Here is a 12,741-nt window from a genome sequence, read left to right on the forward strand (position 1 = left end):
TAATTTGTCTTCTTTTATTTGCGGCTTACCGATTGTGTGGCTCCTTTAAGAATTTGGCCACCCTTTGACCAAATGATTTGTGGTGCCGGACGGGCACCCACTGAGGTGCAGGTAACATGAGTGCGGGTTCCAGCCACCAGGGCATGATTTAAGCCTTGCAACAATAAGCTTAGGGGAGGCACTGAAAGAAGAAGAAGAAAAAATAAAAGATGGAAATGGAATAAGATTGCTTTTAATATCTCATCTCTTTATGAGGAATATCATTTGCAAAGGTTGTTTGTTGTGGGAGCACCCTTCCCACAAAGCTTCTACAATTTTCAAATCCTACCATTTGTAATGGCAACTTCTAACAACTATTTTCCTTGGCTTTCTTGTTGCATTTTTCTATTACTCACAAAGAATAGTTGTTGGTGGGGTGGGGTTTTTCTTTTTTGCTCTCCCTCTCTCTCTTTCCCACTCTCGTATTTCCCGTTTGCCTTATCTTTTAATCTGTGTTAATCTGTTTGAATCTTTCAAAATGTTTTGTATACGTCCGTTTCTCATTTCTTCTTTTTCCTTTTGCCTTTGCTAAGTGGATGGGTGGGGAGTTCCGTTTGCGAGGCTGAATAGTGGGTTGGGGGTGAGTCTATGTTTGTGTGTGAGTGTGCACAAGATTGTAATTTTTTCCCTCTCTGTCTCATTTGAAGATGAAAATGACTTTTGTACACCTGAATATTCATTTATTTATTTCATCTATTTGTGCTACTTCTAAATGTCGTTCATATTCGTCGTCGTCGTTGTTGTTGTTGTTGTTGTAAACCTTTGAACCATGTTTATTTATTCTTGTGCTATTTTTTGTTGGCGTTGTTGCTCTGAACGAAAGAAATAAATTACTTTTCGTCGTTGTTATACAGAAATGGTCATTTTTAGTTGCAAATGTCGGGGTAACATGTTACGATGGCTAATAAAGATATTTATCTTATATACATACACACACACATAGTTATAGTTTTATTACATGTTGTTGTGTTTTTTTTTTTAGGTCAATGGTATGAAAAGCTCATCCTAAAAGTATGTTGCTAATCATAAAGTTCATATGCCCCCTGAGGTGGGTTATGTGTTTTTTTTTTTACTTAAATGAAATGGCATAAATTAAGGGAGAGTGGGTTCTGAAATTTTTATGGGTATTACAGTGGTCAAGATTGGGGCTTGAGGAAAGCCTGTTTTCGGTCGAAAATGTAATGTGTTATCGGATATTATTGAAATTAATCCTTTTTATACACTCCAACTTGGAAGAGGGTATATTACGTTGTCATTCCGTTTGTAACATCCTTAAATATTCGTCGTATATATTCATAAACAGCATAAAATTCTAAGTCAATTCAGCGATGTCCGTCTGTCTGACTGTCCGTCTGCCTGCCAGTCCGTCTGTCTGTTGAAATCACGATACAGCCCACATTATTTGACTTAGAGCACCAAAATTAAGCAGAGCAATTTGTATTGTGTCTAGGATGGTTGGTATTGAAAATGAGATATATCGATCGGTCCACGTCTTCGCATAGTCCCCATATAACGGTACCTCCCGATATTCGGTATTTTGGTGATTTTTGCCACTTTTTTCCCAAATTCGTCTGAAAATTGGTATTTGTAGGTCATAATGGGTTCTACTGTTTCCTTTTTCCCTAAGGTGGTTGGTATTAAAAGTTTGTCCTGGCTGAACTTAAGGTTTTTTTACTTGTTTTAATTATTATGGAAATATGTTTCCGAGTAAGTAAAGGCCTATGTTGGTCAAGGCCGACCATGTGATACCCTACAATCCTATCCTGTATTTAACGCTGAAGTTTTTGTAGACTTGAAATCTTTTTGACTGGAAAGAAAACCAAGATATAGGTAGACCCTTTACTACTATCCAATGACCATCCAAAATTGTAGGCTTCTTACCTGCCTTAAAGCCACATGCAAAACCTGTAGGGCAACTCAAAATCAGGGAATGTTTCTATTTCGGGTTCATTTCAACCCCTTTAAAGCTGGACCGAATCAGCTCAGCGATGATCTATAGGAAGATCCATACTTAACCACTTGGGACAAATATTACGAGGTGCTACAAAGTGTTGCCGATCAGTCTATAATTGTTACCAGTAGAGCAATTGGGGAAATCACGATTTTTTTCATGTTTTTGGTCCATTTCAACCTCTAAATATTTCTTCATCATCTCCAAAAATAGCAGGTTTCTATTCTGACCCTAACTCTAACTCCATGCCAAATTTGGAGAGGATTCGGCCATAATTGCGACCTGAACATGGACATACGGACACAAAAAGCTAGTTCGAATCAGCTTGGTGAGATAGAAATATCCATATCTAACATCGTTGGTCTAGGACCAATATTTCGAGGAGTTACAAACATTTTGGGCCCAATCAAAATTTGAATAGCCCCAACACCGTATGGCAAAAGAAACGAAAAGTTAATGGAATTTGTATATGCAAAACACAAATTAACCAGGTAAAACAGCAGCTAAGTTCGACCGGGCCGAACCATATTTAATACCAGCCAACATTGAACATTTTCAAAAAAAAAAAAAAAAAAAAAAAAAAAAAATCGAAGGAAATTACCTCCCAACCCCTTATATGGAGGCTATACCAAGACGTGGTCTTTCAAAAGTAATTTTTATTCTCTTAGGCAGTAGTACCTTTTACGAACTTTACATACAAAATTTGAAACAATTTCGGTAAATAATATCGCAAAAATCATGAAAGTACCGAATATCGGGGACCTGCATAATACCTGGACCTACATAAGCAATTTATTGTCACCGAATATCAAATACCGAATTTGAAACAATTCCGGTGAATAATGTCGCTAAAATCGTGAAAATACCGAATATTCGGAGGTTATATGGTGCCTATACGAAGACGTGGACCTGCACAGATAATTTTCTGTCATAAGCTTTAGTATCCCCTACAAACTTCAAATACCAAAATTTGAAATATTTTCGGTGAATAATATCGCTTAAATAAATTTTTATATGGAGGCTATACCTAAACGTGGACCTGCACAAAAAAATTTTCTGTCATAGGCTTTAGTACCCACTACGAACTTCAAATACCAAATTTGAAACATTTTCGGGTAACAATGTCACTAAAATCGCCGAAATACCGAAAATGGGGAGGATCCGTTATATGGAGGCTATACCTAAACGTGGAGCTGCACAAAAAAATTTTCTGTCATGGGCTTTAGTATCCACTACGAATTTCAAATACCAAATTTGAAACATTTTCGGGTAACAATGTCACTAAAATCGCCGAAATACCGAAAATGGGGAGGATCCGTTATATGGAGGCTATACCTAAACGTGGAGCTGCACAAAAAAATTTTCTGTCATGGGCTTTAGTATCCACTACGAACTTCAAATACCAAATTTGAAACATTTTCGGGTAACAATGTCACTAAAATCGCCGAAATACCGAAAATGGGGAGGATCCGTTATATGGAGGCTATACCTAAACGTGGAGCTGCACAAAAAAATTTTCTGTCATGGGCTTTAGTATCCACTACGAACTTCAAATACCAAATTTGAAACATTTTCGGGTAACAATGTCACTAAAATCGCCGAAATACCGAAAATGGGGAGGATCCGTTATATGGAGGCTATACCTAAACGTGGAGCTGCACAAAAAAATTTTCTGTCATGGGCTTTAGTATCCACTACGAACTTCAAATACCAAATTTGAAACATTTTCGGGTAACAATGTCACTAAAATCGCCGAAATACCGAAAATGGGGAGGATCCGTTATATGGAGGCTATACCTAAACGTGGACCTGCACAAAAAAATTTTCTGTCATAGGCTTTAGTAACAATGTCACTAAAATCGCCAAAATACCGAAAATGGGACCTGCATAGACAATTTGCTGTCATAGGCTGTAGTACCCATTAGGAAATTTAAAAACGAAATTTTGAAACAATTCCGGTGAATGATGTCGTTTAAATCACCAAAATACCGAAAATAGGGAGGTACCATTATAGGGGAGCTATACCAAATCGTTGACCTATATGGCCCATTTTCAATATCAAAAGTCCTGCGGTCGTAATATACATTTGAGTAAAATTGCATCAACCTACTTCATTTCGTTCGGAATTACGAGTGATTTCCACGGACGGACGGAGGGACGGACATAGAATTTTATGCTGATCAAAAATATATATACTTCGTGGGGTCTGAAATGCATATTTTGAGGTGTTACAAACGGAGTGACAAACTTAATACACCCTCCATACAATGGTGGAGGGTAAAAAAACGAATTAATGCTCTGTACCTTTACCTGCAAGAATCTACAAATTTTGCAATTTTCTTCGATATCATAATGGGAAAATCGGTTATCGTAGAAAAAACGTTTACATTCTTGCATTTCTGGAACATACCATAAATTTGTATCTATTTTGAAAATCTCGAATAAAAAAGCAATACTGAAAAAACACATGGCCTACTTTTAGGCATCAAAAAAATACAAAGTGGACAAAAACTCGATTTAGGTTATTAATTTTTAATTCGTGACTTGCCATATATCAGAGACACAAACAAAAAAAAAGAAAGAGTAAAGAATAAAGCCTACTTTAAGGCTTCAATTGAAAGTTTTTTCGCCCTATTGTTTTTAGCCACCAATTGTTGATAATTTTAAATTAAAACCAAAAAAATCCTGCATATGTTAGGGTGCAGCATAAATGGCATGAATTGTTAATGATTTTTATTAAAAAATAGTATTTTATTAAATTTTGAAAATATTTTTTTCTATTTTGAATTGAAAGGTAAAGAAGAAGTTTCCATAGAAGAAGTATGGGATCTTAAAAACGGCCCGAAGGAGATCGCATAATATATATTAAGGTCCTTTTTGCAATGGAAGACCAGAAATCTAAGTTTTTACGGAAGGCCTGTCACTAGATAATTTTCAGCGGACCTCTCAAAAATAATTTATTTTTTTCATGTATAGAAATCCCCACAATGGGTTTTCTATTAATACAAGACCTCTCAAAAGGTCTTGGGTCTAAACGAGAACTCAATTATTTGCTTTCATTTACCACCACCACCTGCAATCACCTTCACACCCACCAACAATGTTCATGGCCATCTTAATTTCTAGCTACAACACAATTCATTTAACTAATTGCTATGTAATTCAAGAACTCCCCCCTCCCTTTCCCCTCCTTCTCTAACTCTCTTGCACACAATGCCCACTTCAAGTCAATTAAATTTTGACACGCAATCATAATAATAGGAAAAAAATGTGGAGTTGCTATTGGATTATGAAACTATTACCGAGCTAAGCCTACAAATGAAAAGCCATTAAGTATTTGCAATTGCAATGGTAGAGTGAAAAACTCCCCTTCCCCCCCCCCCCCCCCCCCCTACTCCCTTCTTAGTAATTTACCACTTTAATGGTAATGCTAGAATTTATGAATGGACTTAGTATTTGCAATTGCACATTAAATACAGAGCAGAGTTGATTTTTTCCTGGGAAATCCCCAGAAGTATGCAGCATTTTTTTCTTGCAAACTAGGGAGAAAAGCACTGGGAAGGCAAAAACAATTCTCAAGTTTTATTATATTGCCGTAAGGGTGAAATAATTAATTTTTGGTGGAATGAAGAAAAAAAAAACAAATTTAAGCGCTATTTAGTTGCAAATAGGATTTAATATGCCTTGCAGAGAGAGAGAGAGAGGGAGAGAGAGAGACGTTATGGCAGTAAAATGCCTAAAGCCCAGGCATTGATAAGTTGCTGTGTTTGATTGAAGCCTAAAAGTAGATTATATATTTTAATAGTACTACTTTTGTAAATGAATTTTTTAGTACTTTGAAGTCCCTCTCCTCTCTTCCTTCTCTCCACCACCTCTTTCTCTATAACGATTCTTGCTTGTCTATCAACTTTTAGTGTTTCGAGAGGATAACACGCCTTAACACGCAGCTCAATGTTGAAAGTTTTTCTTCTATTCATAATTTTCTTGAGGGGATTATGTTTAATGAACTAGAAAATAAGTAAAGGGTTTTCGAGTGCGGAATAATTTAAATCATAAAAACTGTTTATGGCAAACATTGATAATCCTGAGGTTTCTTTTTTTTATGGAAAATTGGATTTTACGCAGGATTTTCATTTAAATAGTAGTGGGGATTTTTCTATTTTTAGAATTTAAGCCAAAGTCTAAAGGCATGCTTCATGTAAGACATTAAGTTATGGTGAATTTAAGAAAAGTTTTATTTATTACAGAGCTTTCCCATATCAAATGAGGGAACTATTAAATAAAAGCAAAATAGAGTATTTTAGGAAATTTATGCTAAGTAAAGCCTAGAAGTAGGCTTCATTCTTTAAGATTTTATTTTTAGGCCTTGTGTAAAATAAGGTAATAGTTTATAAATTTTATACCCTACACCATAAGGTGGTCAGGGTATTATATATTTGTGTATTTGTTTGAAACAGGGAGAAGGAAGCGAGATAGACCCATAGTTAATTTTGAGGATCTTCATAGAATCACTTTCTGAGTCGATTTATGCATATCCGTCCGACTGTCCATGTATTTTTGAAAACAAAGAACAGGTTGCATTTATTGCCGAATCTAGATGAAATTTTGCACAAATAATTTTTTTTTACCCAAGGTAGACCCCTATTATAATTTGCAGATAATCGGTCAAAATTTAGATATAGCTTCCATATATATCTTCGTCCGATTAGACTTTGAGGGTGAGATGAAAAATTTGCAACCAATTTCAGACTGCTGTCATGTCTAAGCCTATCGTCCGAAAGTTGTTAAAATTATTCCAATGACAGCCCATTATATTGTTTACAACCGAACAAAAGCTTTTTTGTGAGAATTTTCCAGAAACGTGATTTCTTTATATTTGGCTGGAAAACCACATGTGGCTATCGTTAGAGCACTCCAGCATTTAAATGTGAATAAATCTTTTGTGTCTCATTACCGTGCGATACTGGTAGCATAGTCCGATGTCAATGAAGTGTACGGAAGAAAACAACAACATCAGCAGAAATGGTTCAAGAAGTAAAGAAGCGACTTGATCGAAACCCGCCTCGCATTGGCCGAAAAATGGATCGTGAGCTGAACATATCGGAATATTTCATTCGGCACATATTAAAAAATGAGGTCGGGGTGAAGCCATTGAAATTCCAAAAAGTGCAAGAACTAACACCGCACCGGAAAGAAAATAGACTCAAAAAAACTAAAGAGTTGCTTGGCTTAGCCGAAAGTGGTGAACTGCCGAATTTGGTTTTCTCCGATGAGAAAACATTCTTTGTCCAGCAGTTTGTAATCAAACAAAATGATCGTCTTTACGTGCCAAAGAGGTCAACTGAAAATGTGCACCTTCGGTTGGCCACCAGAACTCAAGGCGATTGTAGCTCTCCGCTCGTACTAATCGACCGTGGCATCAGAATAAATGCCGAATATTATCGCGAAAATATTCTGGAAAAATTTTGACCGCAGACCTTGGACATTCCAACAGGACTCGGCACCATCGTACTCAGCACGCGCCATCCAAGAATGGTAACAAAATGAGGTTCTTCGCTTCATTTCCAGCGCTTAATAGCCACCAAAATCTCCGGATACCAATCCGTTGGGCTGTTGTGTCTCCAAAATCTCCTGATACCAATCCGTTGGGCTCTTGTGTCTGGAGTATTTTAGATATCAACGTTGGCACTAAAAAATACCAAAGTGTCGACCACCTCTAGCAAGAGTTTCACCGGGAATGGGCCCAAAATACCACAGAGCAACACTCGGGCAGCGTGCCGCGTTTTCATTGGCCGTTTGAAGGCCATAATTCGTGCCAAAGGTGACCAATTCGAACAAATCTAAACGTATTCTAAAATTTGATGCTATTTCCGACATTTTTTGCTTTCAGTCACCAAAATTAAAAAAAAAAAATGTAACAAGTTTAAAAACAGTAAGTTCGGCCGGGCCGAACTTTGAATACCCTCCACCGTTTGGAATGAATTTGGAAATTTTCAAAAAAATAAAATCCTTAAAAAATTCTGTTTAAATATTAAAAATACCGAATATAGCCGTTTTATTGGGGTCTATACGACGTGGACCTACATGGGCATTGTTTGTCATAAGCCATTGCCATATTCAAATTCGATAACTTGAAATAAACGGCGATGAAAGTAGCTTAAATCATCAAAATATTGTATATAGGGAGGTAGCGTTATATTGGAGCTTTGTGAAGACCTGGACCAGCCAAAGAATTTTCTGTCAGAGGCTGTAGCATCCATTACGAAATTTAAATACGGCATTCACACAATATCGGTGGGTATTGTACCCAAACTCGTCGAAATACCGAATATAGGAAGGTACTGATATATGGAGGCTATACGAAGACGTGGACCTGCACAGTAATTTTTCTGTCTTAGGCTCTACTATCCCTTTGGAACTTGAAATGTCAAATTTGAAAGAATTCCGTTGAATAATGTTGCTAAAATCATCAAAATAGCGAATATAGGGAGGTACAATTATATAGGGGTTATACGAAGACGTGGACCTGCACGTCTTCTGTCTGGACCTGCAGAGACAACTTTCTGTTATAGGTTGTAGCATTCATTACGAACTTCAAATACAAAATTTGAAACAATTCCGGTGAATACTGTCGCTAAAATCATCAAAATACCTAATATCGGGAGGTACCGTTACATGGGGGCTATACGAAGACGTAGACCTGAACAGAAAATTTTCTGTCATAGGCTGTAGTATCCATTTCGAACTTTAAATACCAAATTTGAAACAATTCCAATGAATACTGTCGGTAAAATCATCAAAGTATGGAATATCGGGAGGTACCGTCGAATGGGGGCTATATGAAGACGTGGACCTGCAGAGACAACTTTCTGTTATAGGTTGTAGCATTCATTACGAACTTCAAATACCAAATTTGAAACAATTCCGGTGAATAATGTCGCTTAAATCACCAAAATACCGAATATCGGGAGGTACCGTTATATGGGGGGCTATACGAAGACGTGGACCTACATGACCCATTTACAAACTTAACCTGCCTACTGGCAAAATAAAAATGTGTGCGAAATTGTAGCTTTCTATCTCAATTCGTTCGAAAGATAGCGTGATTACAATAGACAGACAGACAAACAAAGGGACATCTCTAGATCGACTTAGAAATTTACGCTGATCAAGAATATATACATTGTTGGGTCTGACATGAGTATTTCGAGGAGTTACAAACGGAATGACAAATATACCCTCCATAGTATGGTGGGGGATATAAGAACCCCTAAAAATATGCAACATTATTGCCTGTTTTATGAGAGACTTATTATTTATTATGAACATTTATCTAGAGCCTATAGTTATACTTCATTATTTCATCAATTATCTCATTAAAAATTATCATTTTTTGGAAAATTATCCCCAATTAAGAAATTCAACCATTTTCATATTCCAATACCTCCCCCCATCCCCTTATCCACCACAAAATCTCCGGAATTTTTGCAGCATTCCTAATTCCTTTCTTTTCTTTTCATTCGTTGGTTGGCATGCCATTTTTTGTACGGTTGGCTGGTTAGTTGATTTGTCAAAGGTAATTATGCATCTAAAGATAATACAGAAAAACGTTCCATTAGAAGACTTTGTGAAGTCACTTGCAAATAATTTAAATTAATTGGCTTTCAAAGTAGACGATGCAAAAAAAAAAAGCCGGAGAAGAAAAACAAAAGCGATTAGCTGTGTGGAACAAAGGCAAATACCAAAAAAATAAAAATATATGGAAAGTCAAACACAAAAAAAAGTAAAGTGAAGAATGAAATGAAAGGGAATCCTTTAAAACTTTTCTGACATTTAAGGTGATGATAAGACCTTGACTTTAACAGGTGGATTTGGTGATCGGGGTGGGTGTGTAAAAAACACCTAAAGTTAAAGTAAACCTTTGTGTTTTACAAAAAAAAAAAAAAAAAAAAAAAACTCCAAAAGAACCCGCTGTTTCTTACGAAATTTAATATTCTAATTAATTTAAAAGTGTTTTTCTCTCAACTTTTTCCAAAACATATCAACCACGGAGGAGTTGATTTGCCTTGGGCAAATAAATTTAAGAAACAAAAAAATTTAATTTATTTCTACTTGGAAAAACGTGGCAAATGTACAAGCCAACAGCAACAAAACACATGGCCTACTTTTGGGCATCAACAAACACAACATGGACAAACGCGCGTTGTATATTTTTTCCAACGTGACATATGGCAAAAGAAAGGAAAATAACTAGAAACGAAAACGAAGATTAATGGAATTTTTAAATGCAAGACACAAACAAAAAAGAAATTATAAAGAATAGAGCATACTTTGAGGCTTTAGTAGACGATTTCCTTGCATGCTGTTTATTAAAGCACCATGGCGATAGATATAAATTTACAACTATAAAATACTGCATATATTAAGGAGCAGAATAAATTTTCCATTCTTCATAGAAATTTTATATAGATCGGGTCTTCTATTCGGCGACCTTCTAGTCTTCTACGAGAAGCCTTTTTGGCCTCCAAGGAGAAGAATACCTACTATTCCTCTATGAGAAAAAGGCCTTCTGGCCTTCTATGAGAAGATGTCCATCTGGCCTTCTATGAGAAGAAGTTCTTCTGGTTTTTTACGAAAAAAAGACCTTCTGGCCTTCTAGGAAAAGAAGACCTCCCGGCCTTCTAGGAAAAGAGACCTTCTGGCCTTCTAGGAAAAGAAGACCTTTTGGCCTTCTAGGAGAGGAAGACCTTCCTGCCTTCCAGGAGAAGAAGACCTTCTGGCCTTCTAGGAAAAGAAGACCTTCTGGCTTTCTAGGAAAAAAAGTCCTTCTGGCCTTCTAGGAAAAGAAGACCTTCTGGCCTTATAGGAAAAGAAAACCTTCTGGCCTTCTAGGAAAAGAAAACCTTCTGGACTTCTAGGAAAAGAAAACCTTCAGGCCTTCTAGGAACAGAAGATCTTCTGGCCTTCTAGAAAAAGATAACCTTCTGGCCTTTTAGGAAAAGAAGACCTTCTGGTCTTCTAGGAGAAGAAGACCATCTAAGAGAAGACCTTCTGGTCTTCTACGAGAAGACCTGCCGGTCTTCCAAGAGAAGACGTTCTGGTCTACTAGGAAAAGACCTTCTGGTCTTCTACGAGAAGACCTTCTGGTCTTCTACGAGAAGACCTGCTGGTCATCTAAGAGAAGGTCGAGAAGAACTTCTGGTCTTCTACGAGGATACCTTCTGGTCTTCCATGAGAAGACTTTCTGGTCTTCTACGAGAAGACCTTCTGGTCTTCTACGAGAAGACCTTCTGGTCTTCTACGAGAAGACCTTCTGGTCTTCTACGAGAAGACCTTCTGGTCTTCTACGAGAAGACCTTCTGGTCTTCTACGAGAAGACCTTCTGGTCTTCTACGAGAAGACCTTCTGGTCTTCTACGAGAAGACCTTCTGGTCTTCTACGAGAAGACCTTCTGGTCTTCTACGAGAAGACCTTCTGGTCTTCTATGAGAAGACTTTCTGGTCTGCTATGAGAAGACCTTCTGGTCTTCTATGAGAAGACCTTCTGGTCTTCTATGAGAAGACCTTCTGGTCTTCTATGAGAAGACCTTCTGGTCTTCTATGAGAAGACCTTCTGGTCTTCTATGAGAAGACCTTCTGGTCTTCTATGAGAAGACCTTCTGGTCTTCTATGAGAATACCTTCGGTCTTCTTTGAGAAGACCTTCTGGTCTTCTATGAGAAGACCTTCGGTCTTCTTTGAGAATACCTTCTGGTCTTCTATGAGAAGGCATTCTGGTCTTCTATGAGAAGACCTTCTGTCTTGGTAGGAGAAGTCCTTCTGTCCTTGTAGGAGAAGACCTTCTGGTCCTCTATGAGGAGACCTTCTGGTATTCTACGAGAATACCTTCTGGTCCTCTATGAGAAGACCTTCTGGTATTCTACGAGAATACCTTCTGGTCTTCTATGAGAAGACCTTCGGTCTTCTTTGAGAATACCTTCTGGTCTTCTATGAGAAGGCATTCTGGTCTTCTATGAGAAGACCTTCTGTCTTGGTAGGAGAAGTCCTTCTGTCCTTGTAGGAGAAGACCTTCTGGTCCTCTATGAGAAGACCTTCTGGTATTCTATGAGGAGACCTTCTGGTCCTCCATGAGAAGACCTATAGCTCTTCTATGAGAAGACCTATAGCTCTTCTATGAGAAGACCTATAGCTCTTCTATGAGAAGACCTATAGCTCTTCTATGGAAAGACCTATAGCTCTTCTATGAGAAGACCTATAGCTCTTCGATGAGAAGACCTATAGCTCTTCGATGAGAAGACCTATGACTGCTCTTCTATGAGAAGACCTATAGCTCTTCTGTGAGAAGACCTCTATAGCTCTTCTATGAGCAGAGACCTATAGCTCTTCTGTGAGAAGACCTCTTTGAGAAGACATAAAGCTAAATCTTTCCATTAGGAGACCTATAGCTCTTCTGTGAGAAGATCTATAGCTTTTCTATGAAGAGAAATTTTAATTTCCTCATGAAATGATAATGAGGCATCCTATGAGAAGACATTTTGCTGTTGTATGATAATGGCTTCTCTAGAACTTTATATAAAATATAAAAAAGTGTAATAAATTGTTGCCTACTTTTAGGATATCACTTAAGAGCCTTCATAAAAAATTGTCCTTAAGAATTTTTTATTTATTTTTCCCTAACATTTCTAATTTATGTCCTCTTCCCGATCCAATTACATGACTAATTTTCAAGTTTTTTTTTCGTTTTCATTTCATT

At 37.2% G+C, this 12,741-nt stretch overlaps 1 protein-coding gene across 1 annotated transcript in view; it reads right to left on the bottom strand.

The window, feature by feature from the left end:
• LOC101888476 (uncharacterized) overlaps positions 1 to 12,741 on the bottom strand; it is a 186,998-nt gene that overhangs the window by 43,785 nt on the left and 130,472 nt on the right. The window contains exon 6 of the mRNA XM_059126116.1: positions 30 to 181. Within this exon, the coding sequence (XP_058982099.1) occupies positions 30 to 181 (152 nt within the window). The remainder of the gene's footprint in view (positions 1 to 29; positions 182 to 12,741) is intronic.

Source organism: Musca domestica, unplaced genomic scaffold (assembly GCF_030504385.1).
Source record: "Musca domestica strain aabys unplaced genomic scaffold, Musca_domestica.polishedcontigs.V.1.1 37, whole genome shotgun sequence".
In the NCBI taxonomy this organism is placed as follows: Eukaryota; Metazoa; Arthropoda; class Insecta; order Diptera; family Muscidae; genus Musca; species Musca domestica.